Source organism: Miniopterus natalensis, chromosome 15 (assembly GCF_054644295.1).
Source record: "Miniopterus natalensis isolate mMinNat1 chromosome 15, mMinNat1.hap1, whole genome shotgun sequence".
Classification (NCBI taxonomy): domain Eukaryota; kingdom Metazoa; phylum Chordata; class Mammalia; order Chiroptera; family Miniopteridae; genus Miniopterus; species Miniopterus natalensis.
The window spans coordinates 20,952,763-20,980,321 of NC_142095.1; the positions used below are offsets into that span (position 1 = coordinate 20,952,763).

Consider the following 27,559-nt stretch of genomic DNA (forward strand, 5'->3'; position numbering starts at 1 on the left):
GAAGTTTAATCAGACTTTTTTTTTGGGGGGGTGGTCTTTGTCATACTTTTTAGCACATTGTTAAATATCCTTTTTCTCTATTACCCCATGTATGTTTTCCTAATTATGGGTGAAGTGGTTTGAGAGGAAAGGATGTATGCTAGTCACTTGTGTACCTCCCACAGCATCTAGCAAGTGCTGGGTGTCTGAGAACTCAATAGAAAGATACCTTATACCTTTCAAACAGTACTCCTAGATACCACCTACAAGTGGTGCTTCAGAGGTATCAAGCATGGAAGGCGTCATTCTAATTAACACCTGGATCTATGAAAACCAAGGTTCAGAAAAGCTCAGTGATGTGCCCAAGTTTCATAGTTGCATAGTAGTCGAACCAGGTCTCTCGACTGCTAATCTTGCATTCTTTCTACTACTCCATGATATTTCTGTTAATGATTGATATTCTTTTATTAGGATAACAAATGCTTGATTTTTAGTTTTGCCCTAATATTACAAAAAAAAGTTTATGGAAAACTATCCATTTTAAGCTTAAATTTCAGCTAGAAGAAAAGAAATTGCTTTAGAATGAAGAATTATTGCCTTTATATTTTTCTGTCATTTTAGGTACAACTTGCCAATTGTACTTTTGGTGGTAAATAACAATGGAATTTACCAGGGTGTTGATACAGATTCTTGGAAGGAAATGTTAAAATTTGGAGATGCTACTGCTGTGTAAGTAGCCCAGAACAATGTGTATTTACTTTCTCTCATCTCTTTTAATCTCTTTAAAAAGTCTTCTGTATTGGATTGTGCTTCTGTGGTGTGAGTGTTGCTTGTTTATGTCGTCAGACCCTCTAAAGGGCAAGAACCCTGTCTGCACGGTTCCTCTTTGCACAGCCATCCACGATAGTTTATGATCAGGGAGCCACTGAAGACTCAGACAAATGAGTTTGACGGCTATGCCTTGCTAATGAAAGAGCTCATTGCAAAGCGCTCCCAGTACAACATGTAGAAATATGGATGCTTACATCCAGAGGTCTTCCTTTTACCACTTAGCTAAATCTTGATCAACTGATAGAAGAGCCCAACTGGGACAGTACTGTAGCTGGCTGTGGGGTGTGAGAGAGATGTGAATTTGTGAATCAGCCTGGGAAGGTGGAGCAGGGTGTAGGTATGTTTGCTTATGCCTCACTGACTTCATTTGTTGTTTTGTTGTTACTTGCTGATTTGTAGTAACCGTTCCTTCTTTCCTTTTTCTTTTGGATTCATAATAGTTGATGGTTAGTGTAGTAGCCACTAGCCACATGTGGCTATTTAAATTAAATTAAAAATTCAGTTTCAGAGAGCCCAGAAATAAACCCTCATAAATATGGTCAGTTAATCTACAACAGAGGGGGCAAGAATATACAATGGAGAAATGACAGTCTCGTCTATAAATGGCACTTGGAAAACTGGACAGATACATGCAAAAAAATGAAACTGGACCACTTTCTTACACCACATACAAAAATAAACTCAAAACGGATTAAGGACTTAAATGTAAGACCTGAAACCATAAAACTCCTAGAAGAAAATCTAGGTAGTAAACTCTTTGACATTGGTCTTGGCAGTATCCTTTTGGATATGTCACCTTGGGCAAGGGCAACAAAAGCAAAAATAAACAAATGGGACTACATCAAACTAAAAATCTTCTACACAGCAAAGGAAACCAACAAAATGAAAAACAACCTACAGAATGGGAGAAAATGTTTGCAAATGGTGTATCTGATAAGGGATTATACAGTGGTACCTCAGTTTTCGAATGTAATCTGTTCCGGAAGACCATTCGAGTTCTGGAACGTTTGAAAACCGAGGGATCCACAGCTGACAGCTAGGCCTCAGGATCTTGCCCTCAGTGGAAGCCGTGTGGCGTGTTTGACTTCCGACCGAGGCGTGTTAAAAAATCAAAGCATTTACTCCTAGGTTTACGGCGTTTGTAAACTGAAATGTTTGTCAATGGAAGTGTTCGAAAACTGAGGTACCACTGTATAAGGAAATCGTACAACTCAGCATTTGGCAGGGAGGTAGAGAAAAGGGAACCCTCATGCACTGTTGGTAGGATTTTGAACTGGTACAACCACTATGGAAAACAGTATGAAGGTTCCTCAAAAAATGAAATGTACAACTACATTATGACCCAGCAATTCCATTTCTGGGTATTTATTAGAAGAAAACTAAAACAACAATTTGAAAAGATATATGCATCCCTATTGCAACATTATTTATAATAGCCAAGATATGGAAGCAACGTAGGTGTTCATTGACAGATGAATTGATAAAGAAGATGTGATGCGCGCGCGCACACACACACACACGCGCGCGCGCACACACACACACACACACACACACACAGGAATGTTACTCAGCAATAAAAAGGAATAAAATTTTGCCATTTGCAACAACATGGATGGACCTAGGGGTTATTATTCTATTTTAAATAAGTCAGAGAGAGACAAATACCATATGATTTTACTTATATGTGGAATCTAAAAAAACAAAATGAACAAACAAAATAGAAACAGACTCATAGATACAAAGAACAAACTGATGTTTGCCAGAGGGGAGGAGGAAAGGATGGGTAAAAAAGATGAATAAGAGCTACAAACTTCCAGTTATAAAATATTTATTTTATAATATTTATTATATGTACGTATTGTAGCCGCTGGGATGTAGTGTACAGCACAGAGACTATAGTCAGAAATATTGTAACAACTTTGCAGTGATAGATGGTTAATAGACACACCACGGTAGTCACATCACACGGTATATAAATGTTGTATACCTGAAACTAATACATAATGTTGTATGCCAACTATACTTCAATAAAAAAAAAATTAAAAACAGGAAAACTAACAAAAAATTCAGTTTCTTATTCTAACTAGTCACAGTTCAAGTGTTCACAGCACCAGGTTGCTAATAGCTATTATATTGGATAACACGGATATAAAACTTTTCCATCATCACAAAAAGTTATATTTGACTTTGCTATATAGACAATATAAAATATATGGACAGTTTAGTGTACTGGCGTTTCTTTCCATTTAAGTGTTGGATATAAAGGTATGCCTTTCTTTTTAACCTACATTTTTCTACAAATTATGTCAGAGAATGGTATGATTTTTTCCTGTTTATTTGTGACATGCTTTTCAGGGCCCCTCCAGTTTGTCTTCTGCCAAATGCACGTTACGAGCAGGTCATGACTGCCTTTGGAGGCAAAGGGTATTTTGTACAAACACAAGAAGAACTCAAAGGATCCCTGAGGCAAAGCTTGGCGGATACAACCAAACCTTCTCTCATCAACATCATGATTGAGCCACAAGCTGAGCGGAAAGCCCAGGTAAATGTGAGGTTGCTGGAACACTCTGTTATTCAGAGTTTTCTTTCTAAACTATTTCTGAGTCTGGAAGTTTCATTTGTTTGTTCAGCAAATATTTGTTAAGATATACGTTAGGTGAGTGAAAAGAATAGCATGGTGAGCAAAACCAGGCTCAGCCTCCTCTCATGGAGCTAACAGCACAGGAAGGGAGAGGGACAGGCCAGTAGCCTTATGACTGAATAGTATGGCAGAGTGAGCAGCTTCTCTGAAGGAAAGGAACTGAGTTCTGAATGAGCATGCAACAAAGGAATCTGATTTATATGGTGATCACAGGGAAGGCTTCTCAGAGGAGGTGGTGCTTAAACTGAGATCCAGTGAATAAGTAGGGACAAACTCATCAAAGAGCTGGTGGAAGAGATATGTAAAGACTCTGTAGCAGGAAGGAATATGGCAAGTCTGAGGAGCTGAAAGAAGGCCACAGTGGCTAGCTGAAAGCATGCAGGAAGCACAGTGGGAGATGAGACTAATAGGATGATTGGTGCAATTACATTCAAAATTAGTTATTTTGGTCTCTAAAGCAAAGTGTGTCGCATGATCCTCTTCCATCCCATATTAAGTTGCTTTTCATACTTAATTTTGTACTCTGATCCTGCTACTTGCCCTCTTATATACCTGTCCTCCATGCTTGCACATTGTGTATTAGCCATTGTTTTTAGAGCAGATGATTTTTTCAGGTAGTTTTTTACTTGGTTCTTTCTTCATATATCTGCTGTGAGATCTTTTTATTTTTGAACAAGACAGTGGGCAAATAGGCAAATGGACACTTGGACCATCAATGAAATGTAAATAAACTAATTTTGAACTATAAAATATATATAATTCTACTGACATTCTCTTGCTGTAAAAACATATCAGAGATTTTGGCAAAAGGAACATATTGGAAATACAAAACAGCCAAAAACACAATGAAATATGTAGCAAATAGTACATTCCTATCAGTAATTACTTTAAATGTAAATGGACTAAATTCTCCAATCAAAAGACAGAGTGAATGAGTGGATAAAAACAAGAACAAAAAACCCACAGACCTATATGCTGCCTACAAGAGACTCACTTCACATGTAAGGACATACACAGACTGAAAGTGAAGATATGGAAAAAGATATTCCTTGCAAATGGAAACCAAAAGAAAGTTAGGGTAGGTATACTTGTATTAGACAAAATACACTTAAAAATAAAGACTGTAATAAAGACAGAGATGGACATTACATAATGATAAAGGGGTCAGTCCAACAATATGATATATCATTTGTAAATATCTATGCATCCAACATAGGAGAACCTAAATATATGAAGCAAATATTAACAAACCTCAAGGGAGAAATAGATAGCAATACAGTAATAGTAGAGAACTTTAATACCCTACTTAGATCAATGGGTAGATCATCCAGATGAAAAATAAATAAGGAAACATGGCATTAAATGACATGTTAGACCAGATGGACTTAACTGATACATACAGAATGTGTAATCCAAAAGCAATAAAATACACATTTTTTCCCAAGTGCACACAGGACATCTCCAAGAAAGATCATATCTTAGGTTACAAAACAAGTCTTCATAAATTTAAGAAGACTGAAATCATACGAAACATCTTTTCCAACCACAATGCTATAAAAGTACAAGTCAATTACAAGAAGAAAACTAAAAAATTCACAAATATGTGGGGACTAAGCAGCATGCTACTGAACAACTAATGGGTCAAAGAAGAGTCAAAAGAGAAATTAAAAAATACCTTTAAAGACATATGAAAATGGAAACACAGCATACCAAAACTTATGCAGAAAAAGGAGTTCTAAGAGGGAAGTTCACAGCAATAAATGCCTACCTCAGGAAAAAAGAAAAGGCTTGGAACTAGAAAAAGAACAAAGCCCAAAGTTAGTATAGTAGTCTACCCCTAGCCAAAGTTTTGCTTTCCATGGTTTCAATTACTCATGTTCAACTGTGATCTGGAAATACTAAATGGAAAATTCCAGAAATAAACAATTCATAAGTTTTAAATTGTGCACCATCTAAGTAACATGATGAAATCTTGCACCTTCCCACTACAAGCTGCATGGATTGTGAATCATCTCTTTGTCCATCGTATCTGCCCTATATATGCTAACAACACAGTAGTCACTTGAAGGTGTAGCCAACTTCAGATTGACTGTCACAGTATCGTAGTGCTTGTGTTTAAGTAACCCTTATTTTACTTAAATATGGCCCCAAAACCATTCACATAACTTTTATATTGTTATTACTGTTCTATTTTGTTAGTAGTTCTCTATGAATGCTGGGGGGTATTCCTGGAGAAATACAAGTTTTTATTTCTTTTATAATTCCATGAGGATTATTCTTCTGTTTCTTTGCATCTCCGTCTTTGACGTTTACCCTTATTCCAGTAGAATTCCATACATATTAGTTTCCAAGCTGTTGATTTTCATTGATCATCTGTGTGTCCATTCACTGTTTGTCACTGATTTGCAGTGTAGGCTGACTGCTTCCTGCTGTAATACCGGGAGGACCTAATCCCTACAGTCACCTATGTCCAGGCTAGAATGGTATTGGTCCTGGGAAAGACTTTTGTGCACTGCTCTTCCTACCCAGGTTCTTCTTGGACCTGGGAGCTTGATCCTCTTTGGGTCTCCATTTCCTCCCTTCTTTTGTGTGTACTTCTATTTCTTTTAGACTCTGTTAATGGGAGAGGACCCAGAAAGTCATTTTAGGTTGTTTTGTAGGACAAAACAGAAAGGTTCACTCTGGATTTTTTTAGCTCCTGTTTGGGTAAAGCACTAAACCAAAGACAAACCTTATTTACCACCATGGTGGTAAATGTGGTTATAATGGGACTTTTAGATTCTAGAACAAGGAAAACACTGAGGGTATTGTTTGAGACAGTTATTTCTTTCAACTGAATATTTGTTGTCTTTTCTTTTTCTAGGATTTTCACTGGCTGACCCGCTCTAATATGTAAATAAAGATGTCATAAGTGGTCTTCAGGAGTTTTTTCTTTCCTGTAAGAAGGAATTTTCTTTTCCACAGCAAAATAAGTATAATGTTAAAATTGTTGTACAAAGATAAATAAAAAACATTTCTAAATAACATTATATAATAATTGATTAAAAACAGAAAGAAAAAGTTACCAGTATTCAACTATAGGAATAACCATTTACAGATAAAGGATTTTATTAAAGAATAGCATTGTAACAGTTACCCACTGAGTTAACACAGTGTTCTTTTAATAAATGCATTCTTAAAGTCATTTATTTTTTAAAAACATTTTTTAAGAAGAAAGCTTGGAGTACACAGGCTATTTCTTCTTTATAGTTTATTTGTTGACCACTTCATACCTTAGTCTCCCCAGTATTTAGCGGGGCTTATTCCACACTTGTTGAGTTGGGGTTTTGTTTTTTCTTTTTTCTGGAAAGAATTTATTGAGCCAAAGGAGAAGTACACTACACCAAAACTAATAATTTCAGGGTATATTTGGATTAGTAACTTTTGTTTAGGTGTACCTCATCAAGACCAGCAGGGTCAACAGCCTTAATATATAAAGAACTCCTATAAATAAGAACAGTATTAATGCACTAGTAGAAAAATGGGTAATGAGCATGAATGTATAATCAACAGAAAAAATACAGATGGTCAATAAAAGAATGATTATTATGAATAAGTACAAATATGTTAGACTGGAAAGCCTTATTTTTGCTTATCCACTTGGCAAAGCACTTTTCTTTGGGCAGAAGCACTTTTATTATTTTTTTAATCCTCACCCGAGGATATGCTTTTATTGATTTTAGAGAGAGAGGAAGGGAGAGGAAGAGAGAGAGAAACATCGATGTGAGAAAGAAACATCAGTTGGTAGCTTCCTGTACGCACCCCAACCGGGAATTGAATCTGAGACCTCTCAGTGTATGGGACAGCGCTCCAACCAACTAAGCCCACAGGCTAGGGTGGTAAATCTCTTTCTAAAGTATAATTCTCAGCGTGCATGAGGGTGAAGTGAAGTGGGCACTGCTGTGCTGTGGTGGAAGCTGGAATTGGTACAATATTTCTACAGAGTAGTTCTAGCTGCGCTTGTTTTGGAATTTTAAAAATATACATACCCATAACTTTGACCCAGTGAGCTTAGCTACAGAATGTATCCTAAAGAAATAAAATATTTGGTCAAATAGTTACATATAAGACCATTCAGCATAGTTTTATTTAGGAACCACCCCAATGTTTAATAAAAAGATACTGGTTACATGCATTATGATCTATTGTCATCACAAAATAAAAATTGTGTTACAGAGTATTTACTAATGGAGAAATAATCACAGGATAATACTACATGGAAAAGGCAAGCTACAAAATGGATGAGCCCAGATCAGATGTACACCTGTACCCATGCACACATATACACAGAGAAAAAAGATGGGCACAAAATAAACCTCAATTTTACAATAACTGAGTGCTGGGATTATAGGCCATTTTTATTTATTCTTCATTTTTTCCTTCTTTTACAAAATTTGGAAACAGAAATAATCTTGTAATTTTTATTATCAGAAACAGACATTGCAGGCATACCTCGTTTTACTGTGCTTTGCTTTATTGTGCTTCGCAGATACTGCATTTTAAGACCTTCCACCAGCAAAAAGATTACGACTTGTTGAAGGCTCAGATGATGGTTAGTGTTTTTAGCAATAAAAGTATTTTTAAATTGAGGTATGTACATTGTTGTTTTTATTAGACATAATGCTGTTGCACACTTAATGGACTACAGTGTAGTGTAAACATAACTTTTCTATATGCACTGGGAAACAAAAAAACTTGTGTGACTTGCATTATTGTGATATTTGCTTTATTGTGGTGGTCTGGAAATGAACCTGAAATATGTCCAACATATGCCTGTATTTTAAAAGCATATTAGAGCCCTAGCCAGTTTGCTCAGTGGTTAGAGCTTCGGCCCTCGGACTGAAGAGTCGCAGGTTCAATTCCGGCCAAGGGCACATACAGGCATGCACCTCGGTTGCAAGCTATCCCTTGCCCTCAATCGATGTGTCTCCTTCACACACATCAGTGTTTCTTTCTCTCCCCCTTCCACTCTCTCTCTGAAAAGCAATGGAAAAAATATCCATGGGTAAGGATTGAAAAAATAAAAATTTAGAAATGGAAAAGTATCACTTACTTTCAGGAGCATTCTTGTTTATTTTCTACAATTTTATATGAATTGGAGCATAGGACTTTATATTAACCTTGCTGACCAGTTATTTTGAGCCAGAACTTGCCTGTTCGGCAGCCTCTTTTCATCATGACTGATCCACAAGGTGTTTAAAATTACTTAAATTAATGTAAGTGCAGGCACAAGTTATCTTGTGGCCAGTCAGCAGTGTTTGGACCAGAAACAAGTGTGTCCTCGTGACCGGTCAGCAAGGTGTTAAGTTCAGTTTGTTCACACTGTCCATATTAGAATTGTCTCCATCGGCTAGTTAGGGGCATAAGTGACCTCCACAAAGTGGTGGACTACCGTTTTGTGACGTGTACCTAGGAGACACTTGCAGGGATCTGTGGTTTTTCCCGACAACCCGGAAATGAGGCGCAGTTGGCAGGGACTCAGTGTATTTCTAAGACACACAGCAGAGAGCCTGCGCTGCGTAAGAGCAGAGAGAGTATCAAAAGGAGCTTGGCGGGCGGGGAGCTCGTGTAACCTCACCAGGATCCTGCTCTGCCCAGGGTCTTTTGCCTCTGGCAGCTGAGTGCAGTACAAGATGTTGCTGTAAGGTAGTGTGGAAGGTTTGATGAGTATTAGTAAATTGAACTATGGAAGTCTAAACAGTAAATATAATTTGGGGAAAATGCCCTTTCTCTAGCCATATTATCTCAAGAGAAAAAAACATGTTGGCAGGTTAATAGACAGTCCAGCAGAGGTCAGTCTGAGCATATAAAGACCAAATCAGTCCTGTAGCACTTGGATAACAAGTCTATTGAATGCTTATTTTGTAAAGGTACCTCGAAATTAGTCTCCTTATAGGAATGTTTCTTTAGCAGGATAATATATCAAATAAGCCCCTCTAAAATGAATCTGTTGGTAGCCAAAACTCACTTTGATAAACATTTTGCACCCCCTATTTTAATAACACTCTTATGTGATCCTAATATGTTGATACTTGAGCCTCATAAAAACTAAACTTTGAAAGATTGTGGCTGTTTTCTTAACTTAGGAAAACTAAGAATCTAAGGTGGGCCCGCCCTGGCATGGCTCAGCAGTTGAGCATTGGCCTAGGATCCAGGAGATCGCAGTTCAATTCCCGGTCAGGGCACATGCCCGGGTTGCGGGCTTGATCCCCAGTCGGGGCCCAGCGGGAGGCAGCCGATCAATGACTCTCTCATCATTGATGTTTCTATCTCTGTCCCTCTCCTTTCCTCTCTCTGAAATCAATAAAGATATATTTATAAAAAAAGAAAAAAAGAATCTAGGGTAGGAAATGACCTCTTAGAGTTAGTTTCTCTACTAATATTCTTTACAAAATCTCTCATACTTCATGGGGTTGTTTGGGCACTCAAAAAGCTTTCCAGAAGCTTCTAACCTAATGCCTGGCATATGGAAGGCACTCAATAAATGCCACTGTTTTAGAAAGATGTGACCTTAGAGAAGAGGAGAATACTGCTGGAATTACATCCTGTTTAGCAATGTGGTTTCGCTTTTCAAGTAAGTGGGTCTTCTCCAAGTAGATTAGTCATTTCCTGGAAAACTGCCGTGTGTTTTCACTCCCTAATAGAGCCACCTGCTCTGCAGGGGTTCACTAAATAATAGTTGAGTGAGAATTCATGATGGCTGGAAATAGCTCAGTGGGTATTTTCTATGGTTATTTTACATATGTACCTTTGAAGTAGCTCAGCTTATGTGAACTGAGTATATTTTCCTTAGGAAAAAAAGTTTCAAATCTGTTACAGAAAAATAATAGGAATATTGAACACTGCAAGAAAATGAAAATAATATTAAATCCAAAAATATGTGTTTCTTTACTGTTTTCTAGACACTTAACTAGGCAGTGGGGAGGCAGTAAATAAATGCAAATTTAGAATGACTAGGATAGAATTTCATATGACTATATTAAGAAAGTTGGAAACCAGTTAAATTCCAGATGAGAAAGATGATTGGACGGAAAGCAGCCACATACTCAACCTGAAAAGCTCAGGGCATGCCTACATGGCGGCCTTGTGAACTCAGAGACCTAAAATAACCACAAGGGATGGTCTGAAATGAAAACTTTTTTCTTTTTTAAATATATCTTTATTGATTTCAGAGAGAGGAAAGGAGATGGAGAGAGAGAGATAGAAACATCAATGATGAGTCATTGATCGAGCCCACAACTTGGGCATGTGCCCTGACTGGGAATTGAACCCTAATCGCCTGGATCCCAGGTCGACGCTCAACGGCTGGAAATGAAAACTTTTTAAACTTAAGCAGTCTACGGTGGGTAGTCATGTCCTGAGGCAGTCTTTTTCCCTAACAAAAGTAAAATTTTCACCTTAACTAAGCCTGTGGTTGTCTTTTGCATCTGAGATAACAATATCTGATTAACATATGCCTTTGAAACCAAAGCAGTTTCCCATTTTCCCCCCAGACCTTAATGAATTCTTTAAATCAGTTCTTCCTTTCTCTCATCTAGAGGCATTGGCTAGTACCAGAACAATGCTAAATAATACCTGTGACTGCAGGCACGCACCATTTACCATCACATGTCTTTTATCTGCCTTCTTCCTTCTGGAGGAGCAAAAGATGACAAGAAAATCTCTTTACAAGGAGTTTCTGAGGCTGCAGCGTTTGAATGTCTTCCCCAAAGCACATAATGAGATGGGAAAAGAGCCCCTAACATTTCCAAGTGGGCGCTTGTGCCAATAAAAGGTGACTTCTCGGCGAATGAATTGGGGCTAGTTGGGATGCTAATTATTTGTTGCCTAGACTGTCTTCCTTCAAGGTGCTGAGACAAATGATGAAGAACATATTGCGAAATCTGTTTCTCTGTGGACCCTGAGAATAAAGATTCACTTGATGTGAACCTCTAGAAGGAATTTATCTGCTGAGATGGACTCCCCATGGTCAGCCCAGGACCCAAATTTTATAAATAATAAGAATCTAGCAGCCATGTGCTGACGGGCTCCTCATCTACTCTGTATACAGGGAAAAACCTCAGTCTGAACTCTCGGCCTCCCGCACATGCCCTGCTTGTTTAAGCCGCCAGAGTCAGCCACTGCGGGGAAGGCCGCCTTTTGTCTTTTGACTGACGGACTGAGACCTGCTTTGTGCAATCAGATCTGCACAATTATACCCTTATTTGCATTTATACCAACCGAACAGAGCTGCTCTGTAACAACCAGTCTGAACTGCATGATTCAGACCAATCAGAACTTAGAATTTGGAAGCCTCACTTGCATAAAATTGGGCCATTTGGGAACCTGGGCTGGAACTTTATAAATGGTCATCTCCCCTTTGTCTCAGCGGAGGGTACTTTTGGTTTCTGCAGGACGATGCCTATGGAACTGTTTCACCTGAATGAAGTCTCTATTTTTCCCGACCTCTTTGGAAATTTTGGTTTACACTCTGTAGTCTTCACCTTCAAATTCTCAGACCAAGCTCCCCTATGTGAGTCAGCAGAAGGCTACCTCCTTTCCTCCCTCCTTGATCCCACAGTGATATGTGTAAGGTTAGGGCCACCAGTGGGGAGGGGTATTGATTTATTCCAAGTCCTCTGCCCAGCTCTGGCTTCAGAAAATGCATTATCAACAACCCCTGAAAATTGTCTTCAGGGGGGAAGGTAATAACATATACCGTTAATTCCACACTGCAATTCTCCACACGCTGTCTGAACAATGCGTTAGCCCAGCGTGTTCATTTGCTGGGGCTGCCATAACAAAGTACCACAGGTTGGGTGGCTTAAACACAAATTTCTTTTCTCACAGTTCTGGAGGCTAGAAGACAAAGATCACGGTGTCCATAGGTTTGGTTTCCTCTCCCCTTGGCTTGCAGATGGTCACCTTCTAGTGTCCTCATATGGTCCTTCCTCTGTGTACACACATTCCTGTTGTCTGTCTTTTTATAAGGTCCAGTACTGACAAATGACCTGTGAAATATCCATTAATTGGCTGCAGCCAATTTTCTCTGGTGTGCTCTAATGGGAGGGAGCTGTGGCATGGATAATACCAAACAGTAAATAATCTAAAAATAATATCTATTTGGTTTGGGAAAGCAGCACGTGACTTCCCAGCTGCCAACTGGTCTGGCTAATCCAGTTTGGCTCAAATGAATGTGCGTTTTCCTGAGTTTACACTGACAGCCCAGGCCTGTGCCGAGGTGTGGAAGAAAGGTGGCCAAGCTAAATGTTGGCTGTGGCCAGGTCCCCAGTGGGCAACAGACAGGCTGTCAAAGGCACACAGTGATTATATGGGCAACGGGACAGAGCTGTCCTCACCCTTTACTCTGTGAGGGTTGAGGGCCAGACCAGACAGTATGCCTGACGTGGAAGGAGTTGGGCATGTGGTAAAGAGAGCCTGGGGGAGACAGGTGGGTGCCAAGGCACGCACCGAGCCACCAGCTCACACAGGGGACTCTGCAGCCTCACATTTACAGGCCAGATTTACTGCAAGGTGCCTTACATGTGTCATTGCATTTAAAGCTAAAACCTCTGCAGCTGCATACTTATGGTTGCCTTGGCGAGAGGCAACTCTGCTCTGAGACTTTGCAAAGGGAATCTTGACCCAGGCTCCACCTCTTAGGTTATTGTTTCCTAAAAGTCTGTGATTCTAAAAGACTCTTCAGCAGCTCCCGATTATTGCTCATATTGGCCAAGACCTCCCTTCCCGCTATAGGATGGGAGTATGCATAATTATAGGTGGCAAGGGCAGTGACCCTTTCCCAACCTTTTCTCCAGAGTCTGGTCACCATTGGCCTATCAGTGTATTAGGAACAGGCCTATTCTAGGGCTTTGCCAAACCACAGAGCCACACCCCCTTGTTCTCCACCTTTAGCTGTACAGAGACTAGATCTAAGCTTTGAAATGATGCTTTGTCTTTACCTTGGGCCAAATCCAATAGTGAAGTGAGTCTTCCCCCTCACCCCATTCAATCTCTTGGCATACAAGAGGGACCATTGTCTCCAGGTGGAATGATGGTGAAAGTAATGGGAGGGGGGATTTGAGTTGACGGGGGGGGGGGGGGGGGGGGGGGGGGGGGAGTTGCTGGGGATGGGGGTAGTAATGTTCTGCCAATAAATATTTTAAAATAAAATTTTGCGGTGAACACATGGGAAGTACAAACAGTAAACAGTAAACTAGGAACATGCATTTGGACTGGTTAGAAGAGAATGAAGTGGATGTCAATTAAATTTTCTGGGGTTCACCCAGAAAATTTAGGGGGGATCCGGAGCAAACCTACCACCCCACCTTTGAGAGTGGGGCTGAGATTTGTTATGCCTTTTGGTGGCTTAACAATTATTTTGAGTTAATTTATTCCTATGATTCTTGAAATAAGCAGCATCAGGAAACTGGCCTTGCTCAGGATGTTTTCCCTTCTTACGAGTTTCAGTCAAGAACCATCAATCCTCATTTGTCATGAACCATTTCAGGATCTCCTCAGAGGTCTCCAGCCCTCCCTGACTTCTGTCATAAAAGCTGTGACTTTCCTGTCTCCCTCCCAAGAATGTGGTTTTGCATTTCGGAGCTGAGTGATTCTTGGACTCACAGCATTACTGAGTCGAGTTCAGGTGAAGGTTGATGGATGTCTCCTTGGGGAGCCAGTCTCGCCCTGATACCTGGGAGCTGGCATCTGGCTCGATGCATCATTAGGCAGCACGGATGGTTCAGGTTCAGTCTTGCCAGCCATTGCTCCACCAGACAAACTACATAAATCTCTGCCTCTTTCCCCAGAACCTCACACAAGTCTCAGTTTTCTCAGCTGTAAAATGTGAATTATAAGTCTAATCCCACTGCCTCCCTTGTGAACACAATTTTTTAAAAAAAAGATTTTATAAAAAATAAAGCCCTACATAATAATTATTTATTCAGCACATCACTAACAGATTTATTATATAAAACATAGATAAAGAAAAAAAGGAGTGATAATAGGAATTAAAAATGGTTTTAGGGGTCAAATATTTTTAGGGATAAAAGCAAAGTAAATGGGTTTCTTTACTGCAGGATTTTCCAGAGGCTTAGGTATGCTGATATATATTGTAAATTTCCAATATAATTTCTAAAAATATATTTTTTGTTGATTTTAGAAAGAAAGAAAGGGAGAAGGAGAGAGAGAAACATCAATGATGAGAGAGTCACTGATCAGCTGCCTCCTGCACGCCTCCCACTGGGGATCGAGCCCGCAACCCGGGCCTGTGCCCTGACCGGGAATCGAACCCCGATCGCCTGGATCCTAGGTTGACGCTCAACCGCTGAGCCACGCCCAGCTGGGCCAGTCTTTTTAATTTTAGCCATTCTAGTAATATGAAGTAGTATTTCATCATGGTTTTAATTTGCATTTCCCTGATGACTAGTGATGTTGAGGACCTTTTCATGTGCTTTTTTGCCATTCATGTATTTGCTTTGGCGAAGTATTTAGTCACACCTTTTGCCCATTTCTTTTAACTGGGTGTTTGCTTTATTACATTGAGTTATAAAAGTTCTTTATATATTCTGAACATAAGTCCTTTATTATACATGTTTTGCAAATATTTTCTCCCAGTCTTTGGCTTGTTTATTCAATTTAACATTGTCTTTCGAAGAGCAGGAGTTTTAAGATGTTGATCAAGGCCAGTTTAGCATTTTTTTCTTCTATAATTTGTGATTTTTGTGTCCTAATTAAGAATTTTTTTTTTTATAGAAACAGAGTAAAATAACGGTTACCAGGGGTGGGAGGGTGAGGGAAATGGGAAGATGTTATCAAAGAGTACAAAGCTTAAGTTATGTAAGGTGAATACGTTTTAGAGACCTAATGAACAGCGTGGTGACTGTAGTTAATACTTGAAATTTTCTAGATTAGCTCTTAGGTGTTCTCACTACAAAAGAGAGGTAACTATATGAAGTGATGGATGTGTTAATTAGCGTGACTGTAGTAATCATTTCACAATGTATATTTATATCAAAGCATCATGATGTGTACCTTAAATATATACAAATTTTATTTTAAAAATCTTAATTTAAGAAGAGAAATCTTTGCCTAATCCAAGATCACTAAAATGTTCTCCTGTTTTCTTCTAGAAGTTTAATCTTTTTTTATGTCTGGGGCAAGGTAAGGGTTCGGGTTTGTTTTTGTTTGTTTTGGGTAGGGAAGACCAATTCTCCAGTATTACTTGTTACTGGAACGGCCTTGTTCTTTGTCATGACCGTATAATGTTTGATTGGATGGTGGTTCCGTGACTTACTCAACGTGGAGGTAGGCTGTTTCAGATTTGAGGCTGTCATGAACATCCTTGCACCTCAACCATGGGCAGCTGAGTGAGTATTTCTGTAGAATTTCTGAGTAAAACAGCAGGTGCATGTTAAGTGCTGATGGGTACCCCAGGTTGTTCTTCAGTGTACATTCCCACCTACAAGGCATGAGAAGGAAGGCTCTAACTTTGATAGGATTTATTGGTGTAAGCTTTTTACAAGTCTATAATAATTTCCTTCTGGAAAAATCTAATAGCCTGTGTTATTAGATTATGAACAATTCAGAGCCCTTCCAAGAGAGTTTGAAGAAAAGGTGATAATTTCTGCCTCGGTTAGTTAGGGTAACCTCATAAGAAATAGGCTCATAAAATACATGGTACATGGGAAATGGAAATTGACTAAAAAACTTGTTTAATAAGTATTGGGGGCTTATAAACACCTCTGTGAGCGGCCTCCCCCAAGGGTAGAGTTTCCTGTAGAAACTTTAATCAGCAGTGTCTTGCGCCCTAGTGGCCTGAATGTGCACATTCAGTCTGCTTGCTGTATGCAGGCCCTAACTCTGGGCAACAGTCCATCCGCAGACTCTCTCTCACAGTGCTCGCTAAAGCCCTCCCTTGAACCAGGCCTGCGCCCACCGGCTGCATGGGCAAAGGCATGAAGGGTGCTGGGAGATGCAAGTCATTCAGTGTGCCTGGAGCATAAAGCTATGCCACTCCTCCTACTTTCTTTTCATCCTAAATGGTAGAATTTGATCAACTTGAACTGACATTGTTGAGGATCTATTGTTAGGTGACAGGGACTGTCCTGGGACTGTGGGGTACAAAGAGCTATGAAACAGTCCCCATGTTCCGGGACATTAACACAGGTTAAATAGCAACAAGATGGTTTAGAAGCAGTTCAAAAACAATACCAGCAGGTGTAACAAGCAAGACATTATTGATATAATCTGTGCAACTTCACACTTAGTGGTGAAATCTGTATGCTGAGAGAAGGAATTAATCACCCTGGCTACTCAGAGGAGGAATCTGAGCTGGATGGGGAAAGTTCAGATTCTGGCACCAAGTTACTCAAGAGTTACCTTCCTCGCAGGTAGGCTACACCTTTCTTCAAGCCACCAAAAGCCCGCTGCTGGGGCTGTATGTTGCAGGTGTTAACAAGAGCAAGCTGAGAATTTCCTGGTTGGGTTTAGACAGCAATCACACACCCTCTGTCAAACATTTGGGGGCAGCTAAAGGAGGCTGCCCCCTCTTTAAGCTGTTTTATTAATTTTGAATGTAAGCCAAGTATATTCTTTGTGCTTTCAAAAGCTTTTCTTATAAATTCTGTATCACTTAGCCATTGCTGCATAACAAATTATCCTACAACCTAGTGGCTTCAGGATACTGAAAGCAGAAACAACAGCCATTCTGTTTGCTCATGAATCTGTAATCTGGGCTGGGTTCACCCGGGCAGTTCTTCAACTTGTCTCACCTGGAGTCACTTCTGTGACTGCCACCATCTGGAGATCTGAATGAGGCTAGATGATCCAAATTGGCCTTATCTCATGTCTACTGCCTCATCTGAGATGGCCAGCTACCTGGAGGTGGGCTGCTTCTCCCCTCCCTGCGGCCTACTCAATAGTCCAGGCTTTTTTTATGTAGCAGTTGGCTTCCAAGAAAAGGCAGAAGCAGAAACTGTCAGGCCTGTTAAGAGCACAGTGTCACCTTTGCCACATTCTGTTAGCTAGAGCCAGTCACAAGGCCAGCCCAGATTCAACGTGAGGGGAAACAGACTCCGCCTCTCGCTGAAGGAGTGGCGTGCGCGTACAGCGATGGGAGAGGTTCCTGCTGGCCATCTTTGTGCCCCATCCACCATGGCTCCCTGGGTTTCATTTTTTTGCTATCTCTATACACAAATTTGAATTCATATATGCTTCATCTCATGTTACTTTATTTAATTATTCCAACAAACCTTTAAAAGGAACATGCCTCTATTTTATGATGGGAAGACTGAGGCTTAGAGAGATCAGAAGATTTGTTCACTGTCACGGCAGAGCTGGGGTCAAGCCCATCTGGTGCTAGAGCTGTGGATTGTCACCTTATAGTATGCCTTCACCCAACTCATACTGTTTTTCATAGTGGCTGTAATTCCCATCAGCAGTATACAAGGGCTCCTTTTTCTCGAAATCCTCTCCAACACTTATTTCTTGTCTTATCTATAATAGTCATTCTAATACATATGAGGTGGTATCTTCTTGTGGTTTTGACTTGCATTTCCCTTACAGCTAGCGGTGAGCATCTTTTCATGTATCTGCTGGCCATTCGTTTGTCTTGGAAAAAGTGTCTGTTTAGGTCCTTTTTTAATTAGATTGTTTTTGTTGTTGTTGTTGAGTTGTATGAGTTCTTTATATATTTTGGATATTAACCCCTTTTCAAGGTATCATTTGCAAATATCTTCTGCCATTTGGTCAGTTGTCTTCCAATATAGTTTAATAAGTAATCATTCACTTTCCAGTCCATTGATTTTTTTCATTTATTTTGCTTTACATGGGATAGAGTTTGCTCATTCTGTTTTGGAAAATATAACACCCCCTGCCCCCACCTTTTATTGGGTAATTAAGTTAAAAAAAAAAAATCCAAAGTCAACTTTATATTTATCACCCAGTGGGAAAAATGTCACAGAAGGATTTGTGTCCATGGAAATTCAGCCTGAGTCAGAAGAGTTGATTCTGCGATGCTGCAGGACCCCTCCACTCCAAGAGGTGGATCCTGGTGGGTAATCAATTAGAAAATCTATCAGTCCTTGCGGACTTCGTCTAGTGAGCATTGAGACTTGGCTGCCTTGTCATCACCTCCTTAATAGCCACTTACCTCTCAGTCTCCAAAAGAGAAAATTCTGACATCTTAATTTTAATGTGGGCATTTGGTCCAGTGCTTGAGATAAATATAACCCTGAGTAGTATGGAGAAGGTTTAATGGGAAATGGTTGGCATTCTTTCTTGGTAAAGGCACAGGGAAAGGAGAGAGGGAGAGGGAGAGAGGGAGAGAGAGAGGGAGAGAGAGAGGCGAACAGCAGTGGGGAAGACAAAAGCAGAGATAAGCAAGGTTTCACGGCAGCCTGGAGGGAAGGCTGCTGAGAACCTGACACTTTCCAGACCCCAGCCAGCATGGTTGTCCTGAATCCAAGGACTCTGGGAATTTATCTTCAGCTTTTCTTCCGCTTTGTCGTGTCTCAGCCTACTTTCATCAACAGTGTCCTCCCAATCTCAGCAGGTAAATGATGACAGCTTTCCTCTCTTCCTTCTGTGTGGGCCAGGGGGAGGAAGGAAGATTGTTTTGCAACGCGTCCTGGTATTTTTCTCCTGCTCTTGGTGGAGGGAGGCTGGAAGGGAGTCGACCACCCTAGCGGGTTTCTGTCACTCCAGCTGCTCTAGGAAGCTCCCTCTGTGCTTGTTCCTAGCACCCCCCACCTGGCTGCTCAAAGCCAGAGACCTTTGAAGAAGTGTTTCTGCCTCCCCCACTTCTGCTCCCCTTTTGCTGCATGATTTTGTTTTGGTGGGGAATTATGGGGAGCCTAAAAGAGACAGAAAACGTGCGAGAGAGAGAGAAGTGAGTCCCAGATGTTTCTATAAATACACCCCTGGCCCCTCCTGAAGGGGGCTTGGCTCAAAGCGGATAAGGTGGAGTGAACATACTGCTTGTCCCGGCTCGGCCAGTGTCGCCGGCTGCCCGGACCATCCCACCGAAGGGAAGGGGAGGGGAGTCCCGTTGGTTTCCTGGGGGGCTAGGGCCCCTGCAGCCTCAGGACTAGGTCTTCCGTTTCCCCAGCCTGCTTTCCTGCTGTCCTTGCTCCCTGGGCGGGCCTTCTCCTCAGACTCAGAGGAGGCAGCTGGGAGAAGGGGCTTTCTGGGGAGAGGCGGAGGGGCTCCAGAGTGACAGCCGGGCCTGGAGCGGGGTGTCTGCTGGGGACAGTGCTGGGGGGTGAAGGCAAGGGAGCTCTCGCTGCCAGCCTGGCGGGCTTTCCTGTTGCCCTTGTCCTGTGTGACCCAGAGCAGCGGAAGTATTGGGTTGCTGGCATGGCCTATTTCAACCTTTCGGAGTAAACTCAAGTGTTTTCAGAGGGCTTGAGGGAGGCAGGCGAACCCGGCTCTGTGGCCTGTCCCCTCACAGCCCCCTCAGTTCACCTCAGTCACCCACGGCTCTCCCTAGAAGTGGCAGCGGGTCATGTGCTGCAGCATGCATCTCGGGAATACTTTAATTGAGGCAGCAATTTTGCTCTCACTCCCTTTGCTAGAAACACAGGCTCTCAGAGGAGGCACAGCTCTGAATTCAGCCCCCAACCCCTGCCCATTCATAAAAGCAGCTCATCAACAGGATGTGCTGCCGGCATTTGTGGGCCCCGAGGGAAAGACTCGGAGAAGGGTGTGGGCTAATTATAGAAGTGTGAGGAACTGAAGGCGGGGGTAGGGGATTTGTGGAGAATATGGGGCGTGGGGAGCGGGAGGAAAGGTGGGCGACTGGCCAGTGTGGCTCAGCTGGTTAAGCATCATCCCATGCACCAAAAGGTACTGGTTCGATACCCCATCAGGGCACATGCCAGGGTTGTGGGCTTGATCCCCAATAGGGGGCATGCAGGGTGGTCGGTTGATGTTTCTCTCACATTGATGTTTCTTTCTCTCTCTCCCTCTCCCTTCCTCTCTCTCTAAAATCAATAAAAATACATACAAAAGTGGGTGATTGTGCCACCATGCTCCCCATAAATTCGAGTTGACAGCACCACACTTCTTCTGGGAGCGAGAGAGTCATTATTTCATTATTCTGCTACTCAAGTGGGAAGCTTGATAGGTGGTTCTTAACTTTGTTTGGGCCACAGATCCTTTGAGAATCTGCTGAAGGCTCAGGACTTCAGGAAACTCAGCCCTCTGATTCTAGCCCTGCCTCTGATGGGCTCTCTGATTTGGGGGAGATAGCTGGCATTAGTTGGCATGTGGGCAGGGACTGTGTCTATCTTTTACATTATCAGCATCCCTCCAGGGTCGGAATAGTGCCCCGCACATCATAGGTGCTCAATAACTATTTGTTGACTGGATGGGTGAATGAAGGAATAAAACTTCTTATCTGTAGATTGGAGATTGGGGTATGCCATCTTCTTGTATCACTTAATGTAGATAGTGCCAGAATGGCTAATGAGTTCTGAAAGCTAGAGAGAAAAGACCCCCTGATTTTCTTTGAACTCCTTGCCCTAGAGAGAGCCCTGGCATAACTTGGACATCTCTTAAGTGAGACTTTGTACAGATTGTACCAGTCAAGGTAACACCAGAAAAAAGAAGCAACTCTAATGGTTCTGATGAAAATACTTGAATGAAGGGACCAGTTTCAGAGGTTATGGGTGGGATTAAGGGAATCAGTAAGGAATGTTGAGAAATTAGCAACTGTGTGAAGCTTTTACCACCCCTGGGCTTGAAAAGGCAAGAGGAGGAAATGGGGAAATGGATTCCAGGAAGATTTGGGGCCTTGGAGGAGGGGTCACAGAGCAGGAGTTTTGATCACTGAGGGACCTTACGTGAGGAGAAAGTGGAGAAGTACCCCGACCTCTCTTCCCTCCAACTACCTGTTGGTAGTGTCTCTCATTGACCAAACCCAACCTGAGGCCTGGGCAGAGGAGCTCCTTGATGAGTCATGGGGATCAGCTTCTGAGGTGCAGAGTGAAGGGATACAGGTGGGAACGTGGAAGAGCTAACCTACACATCCATAAGCACTTCTTCATGAATTGCTAGGTGCAGATCTTCTGTTTGGGAATGTGGTCTTCAGACATTTGGTGAAACAGTAAGGTGGAGCCAGGAGACATGACTAAGGACACAGCTTCTTAGAGAAAAAGGTATCTGCTTTCTCCTGTAGTCACTTGGCTTTGTCCCCTTCATTTAGTCACCAGAGCTTCTAGATAGCACAGTTTAGAAATAAACTTATGCCCTGAAACGGGAACTATTCCTTGACACAGAAGAACTTGAATTCTTTGACAATATTTTCCAACAATTTGGTGTGAAATAGTCTGTAGTCAAGCTTGTAGATTTTTACTCTTCTGAGGAAGACGAGCCCTGTGCTCATAGAAACAAGGGCCACCGGGAAGATCTTTTCATTTCACTCATTACACCTTAGCGAGTGCCTTCTGTGTGCCCAGTGCTACAGGGGACACAGAGACAAGTAGGATGGATGCCATCTCTGCTCTGGGGAACCCATGGTCACTTGCTGTTGAAACCCAGGCAGCCCAGGCAGCACTCGCTGAATTCCCTGGAGAGGGGCTATGGTGGAGGAAGAGCTCTTACGGGCATGTAGGCTGGTGCTTACCTTCACTCTCTCCAGGAAAGACTGTGTTTCAACAACACCAGACGCAGCTCCAGCTCTATGGATCAGATGCTCATTACCTGGCAACCTCCACTGCCGGGTCCCAGAGGAGAACCAGGAAGGGAGCCAAAAAGCAGCCAAGAGGCCAACATTGATGATAGAAATCTGAGTGCTAAAGCACATGCATCTGATAGACAGAAAACAAGCTCTGGCCTCTACTCCAAGCCTGTTAACTCTACTTTGGACACCATTCTAACAGGCTGAGAGAGGTTTCTTGGAGGGTGGAGATTTCCCTGCAGCACGTTAGATTTTAGGAGACAGGCTGCTGCTTATGATACGATGACACAACAAAACAACCCAGCTCATAAAATTGGTTACAAGAAAAATGGTAAACAACTAAGGAATAGTTCTGAGATCAAAAAAGAATAGTAGATGAACTCTTTCTACAGCCCCTGAGGGCCTCATGAACTTAACAGCACATTTGCTGGCTTTCACTATGATGAGCATGAATGACCCAGTGAAGATCGAATTGTGTTCACTTTATTATGCTTAAGAAGGCAAATAAGTGTCAGATCTATTTTAGAATGATTGCTATTGAACATGGCCCTAAAAATTTAAATGTCAGGAACCCTAACTTTGGTATATTATTTTAACCACTGCTGGGAAATACACTACCCTCACACTCAGTGGCTTAAACAACAATCACTTATTATTGAAGTTGACGTGTTTATGGGACAATAAGGGTTAGCTGATCTAGATTGGGTTAGCTGATCCTGGCTGGGCTCATGATGGGTCTGCGGATTGACTCAGCTCCAATAGCCATTCAGAGAAGTAGCTCAGTAGTTGTACAATTTCTAGAATGTGGTGGCACAGACCCAAGGACAATAATATTTATAGATGCGCAGACCTTCCACACACTTCAATTCATGTAATCTCACAGCACCCCTGGGATGGGTGTGGCATCACTTCTACTTTTCAAACAAGAAATGGAAGTTCAGAGAGGTTAAGTGACTTGCCCAAGATCACACAGCTGGGCTGTGGGAAGCTGGAAGCTGGAATCCTGCCCTCTGATTCTAAGTTGGCTTTTACCAATGGAGACCAAATCTGCTTATGGCCATTGATAAATAATATTAGACGTTTAAGTCCTGTAGGCTATCCTCTCTCCTTTGAAGACTCAGCTCTAGATTCTTTTTTTAAAAATTCTTCATTCCTTCCTTTAAAATCTTTTTATTTTTCAATTATAGTTGACATACAATATTATATTAGTTTCAGGTGTTCAGCATAGTGATCAGATATTTATATAACTTATGAAGGGATCACCCAGATAAGTCTAGTACCCATCTGACACCATACATAGTTATTACGAGATTCTTTATTCTGTATTCCCTCTTACCTTCTCCTCTGGATATCAATGCCCAAAGCTCTTAGGAAAAGATTGAATTTGACTTTATACTAAAGTGTGCATGACTTGTCAGGATACTGGTTTTTCTTTCCTTTGAAGATATTCGTATTGTAACAGGGGTTAAAGTTCTAAAGCATGCTCTAGTAAGATGAGCTTCAATGAGGGTATTCTGGGGGATGAGGCCTTTCTGGAGTCAGGGGAATACAACTTCACAGACATTCTCTTCGGGCATTGTGAGCCAGCCTACCCAATACCCACACACACACATGTGGCTTCCCTTTTCCAATGAAGGCTCTCTCAGGCAGGTAGGAACTCTACAGATGATGTTGGATCAAGGCCTCAGGGACCAGATGGAGAGAAGACCCAAATCCAGTCCTGTAGAGTGAGTCATGTGGGAGAAAGTGAATTCTGTCTGGGTGCTGAAATCTTCTCCAGTTGGCTACTGGGATATCATCCGGAGCAGGAGCTTTGTGACCCATAGGACCTGAGGTCTAGCCCTGCACTCTCCTGACTGGAAGTCAGCCAGGCCACCACTTGGGAACCAATGATGGTCTTAACAGCAGATTATGGGCCATTTATTTGTATCTGATGCTGATCAGCTATTGTTTAATGTTCCATAATGCACTTCCCAGCCATCTCCTCCGATTTAGTTCCCCATATTTCCTCTAGATAATATAATCAGTGAGAGTTCTTACATTAGAGGGCTCTCCAGGGGTCCCAGCTTTCCCACTTCTCACCATCCCACATCTCTGAATAAAGTCATGGATTCATCTCCAACCCGGTAATAAAGGGGCGTGGGTGTGAGAGGCGGGAAGCCTTCCTTTCAGATAGCTGGGGCCAAGCCCCCACATTGCAGTTCACCACACTCAAGCCTGCTTTCCTCAGATCCACAACCACCACTGCCACAACCATGCAAAAACAATGCAGCTCTAAAATGAGAAGAATGCCCTTCTGGCTTCAATGAGTCACCCAATAAGCTGGTGTCCCCTCTTCTTAAGATGCAGTTCACATCATAAGTACTACTCATATGACTCTTATCATTGGTACTAATTATCTCCAAACCTCTCATTTTGCAAAGCATTTTCACAACTAGAGCTGTATTTGCTCTTCATAGCAGTCCTTGGGTTTGAATCCTGACTCTGTTGGTTGTTCTCTATGTGATTGTGGGGAGGTCACATCACAGTTGTGGTGTGCCCCAAATTCCTCATCTGCAAATGGGTGTCATAGCCTCCATCTCACAGGATTGCTATGAGGATTTACTGATTGAACAAACACTTAATAAGTGCCAGCTGTATACCTGAAGCAGGGATGCAGCAGTGGCCAGGCAAAAATATCCCACGCACATTGAGTTCCTGTCAGCACCCTGAGAGGCACCTGTCGAGGCTAGCCTGCTGGTCCCAGGAGGTGGATGGGAGGCCCCTGCAGCAGACCCAAAGCTCACAAACTAGCTGCCTAAGAACCAAATCCAGTCTTCATGTTTAGCCATGTTCAACCTTCATGCTGTAGTACTAAAAAAGAGAGAGAAAATTTTTAAATGTGCCTTAGTTGCTAATATTTAAGGATCAAGTGATTTAACATTAAAAAAAACCCATAAAACAGTTTTTCTGATGTCTCTTAAAAAACAAGCAAGAAAAACTTGTTGAAAACCAGGTGACCTGGCAGTTCTGAGCCGCATTTTGACATTTTGGCGACACCGTTTGGAATGGAGCAGTTGGTGGTCACTCAGCCCAGTTCCCAAGTCCCACCACACCCTCTGGTCTGCCCTCCTCAGTACACCCACCTGACCATCCCCATCTGGCCTCAGGGGCCAAAAGCTCTGCTGGCTTGGGCCCTGCCTGCTCCTTCTTTAGCCATCTTGGGGCACTTTCCAGAATTCCAAGCTCTGCAAAGCTCAGTGTGAAAGTCAGTGTCCTAGGTCAGTGGTTCTCAAGCACAGATTCTCAGCTCTGCGTAGACATAAGAATTCCCTGGGATGCTTCACAGAAGCCCAGTGTCGGGACGGAACAGACTAAATTAAATAAAACAGAATCTCTGGGCCTGGGATCAGGCACTGATGGTATTTAAAGGTCTCCAGGTCATTCTGTTGTCTACCCAGGGTTAACCATCGAATTATAGCCAGCATCAGAATCAGGTTTGTTAGAACACAGACTACTGGGCCCCATTGCTGGAATTTTAGATCCAGTAGGTCTGGAGTGGGGCCCAGGAGTTTGTAGTTGTAATAAGATCCCAGGTGCTGTGGATGCTGCTGGTCCACGGACCACACTTTGAGAACCACTGCTCAGATTTGCCCCTGAATCCCTGTATTAGTTTCCCATGGCCACTCAGTTGTCACATTGCCCTCTTCTGTGTCAAATCTCCCTCTGCCTCTCTCTTATTGAGATTACATTTAGGGCCCACCTGGGTAATTTCCCCATCTTACACTGAGGTATTGATCCACCAGCTCCTGGGACATGCTTGCCCGCAGCGACCTCCACGGTTGGAGAAGCTCCCTGTCATAGTCACAGGTGCTTGTGGCCAGAGCTGGAAGCCCACAGGGCCTGATATGGCAGGGAAGTGACAGCATCTGTGTAGATACTTAGAGAAAGCAGCTGTGGTTCTGCCGGCCCTTGCGCAGTTGCCTGCCCCGCCCTCCTTCTGGGCAGTGGCTGGTACAGCTCAGCACTCCCTGCCCTGATACAGGAGCTGGGAGCCAGTTGCTAAGGGAGGCCCCATTCACACCAAGAAAGCTGCCTTGCATTGAGCACTTTCTATTTGCTACACTCTTTATATGACTTCTAATCTACACAATTTCACAAGCCATCTCTACCCCCCATTTTACCAAAGGGGAAACTAACCTTCAGAGAGATGCAGTCATTTTCCAGAGGTCACACAGTGCCAGGGCCAAAATTCCAAATCAGGACTTTCTGATCCCAAAATCATTGTAGAGGCAGAATTGCCTAGTGGTTAGAGAAAGGGTGTCTGGTTCCACACAGCCTGGGTTCAAATCTTGTGTTTCCCTTAGCTTTGTGATGTTGGGCAGGCAAATCACTCTCCCTGTGCCTCAGTTTTCCCACCTATAAAATGGGGTTAAAAGTAGGGTTACCTCACAGATCAGTTGTGAAGATTAAGTGGGCTAATTATGAATATAAAGTACTTAAAATAATGCCTGGTGTGTGAAATATAAACCTTTTTGTCTTTATTTCTAAAACCTCACAGTGTCTCTACACATGACAAGAAGGTCATGATTTCCCTTAAAATGCATTTGTGTCAAAAGGCAAAAAGTCCCAAATACAACCCAAACAACTTTTTGCTTAAACCATTCAGCAAGTTGAGGCAAAAAGAGGGGCTCACCTTTTATCCGTTGTCCATTTGTGAATCAGTCCCTAAAGTAGGGACACGTCGACCAGGGAAGGAATCTCTTCTCATGGTGACCGGCTTTCCCAGATGGCTTTAAAAATACACCTGGCCCTATTCCATCTCCCAGTCCTGAGCATGCAGCTCCATTCAAGCTGGCACTTATGTGTCTATGGCAACCAATATAAGCACAAGCATGACCGTGTGTTGGGAGCTGGTGACAGCTGAAGGAGAGGCCTCGTGGCTGCTGTGGGCTTTGCACGGTAAACCAGCTGGGGTCTGAAAAAAGAGAGGAAAGAAAAGACAGAAACGTGAATTCGAGCTGGACAGGCTCCTCCCCTTCCAGGCCTCCCACCCTTTTCCCTGCTCATCCTGCGGTGCCATTTACCTGGCCTTCTTGGTATCTTTCTGAGAAGTCTAGAGAAAGCCCCAGGAGCTTTCCTGCTGCAGCTGTAGTTCTCTCTTGGGACACATGTTCCAGGAGGGACCTTCCAAGGGTCTCAGACCTGGCCTGGGGCTTGCTGGGGACCCAGGAGGGTAAGGGATGGGTGGCAATGACCATCCTACCTGTGGAGACCTACCTGCCCCACTGGGGCTTCCTTCCTTTACTGTGACTCAGGATCATTCAAGTGTTTGAACTTGTCCCCTATATGAGGGGCCTGGAGGGTGGGTCATTATCGTTGAAGGTTGAAACAGGGCTGCCCTCTTGTGCCCAAACAGAACGGGCTCA

The 27,559-nt window shown here is 42.5% G+C and overlaps 2 protein-coding genes across 4 annotated transcripts in view; both read left to right on the forward strand.

The window, feature by feature from the left end:
• The window catches only part of HACL1 (2-hydroxyacyl-CoA lyase 1), a 32,924-nt gene extending 24,845 nt beyond the window's left edge, over positions 1-8,079 (forward strand). For both annotated transcript variants that reach the window (XM_016219726.2, XM_087824928.1), the window contains 4 exons: positions 601-708; positions 3,166-3,352; positions 6,315-6,389; positions 7,980-8,079. In XM_016219726.2, coding sequence (XP_016075212.2) covers positions 601-708; positions 3,166-3,352; positions 6,315-6,347 — 328 coding nt within the window. In that variant the 3' untranslated portion in view covers positions 6,348-6,389; positions 7,980-8,079. The remainder of the gene's footprint in view (positions 1-600; positions 709-3,165; positions 3,353-6,314; positions 6,390-7,979) is intronic.
• A 10,813-nt stretch (positions 8,080-18,892) lies between these two features.
• Positions 18,893-27,559, forward strand: part of COLQ (collagen like tail subunit of asymmetric acetylcholinesterase) — a 501,022-nt gene continuing 492,355 nt past the window's right edge. For both annotated transcript variants that reach the window (XM_087824614.1, XM_087824615.1), the window contains exon 1: positions 18,893-19,025. In XM_087824614.1, coding sequence (XP_087680740.1) covers positions 18,920-19,025 — 106 coding nt within the window. In that variant the 5' untranslated portion in view covers positions 18,893-18,919. The remainder of the gene's footprint in view (positions 19,026-27,559) is intronic.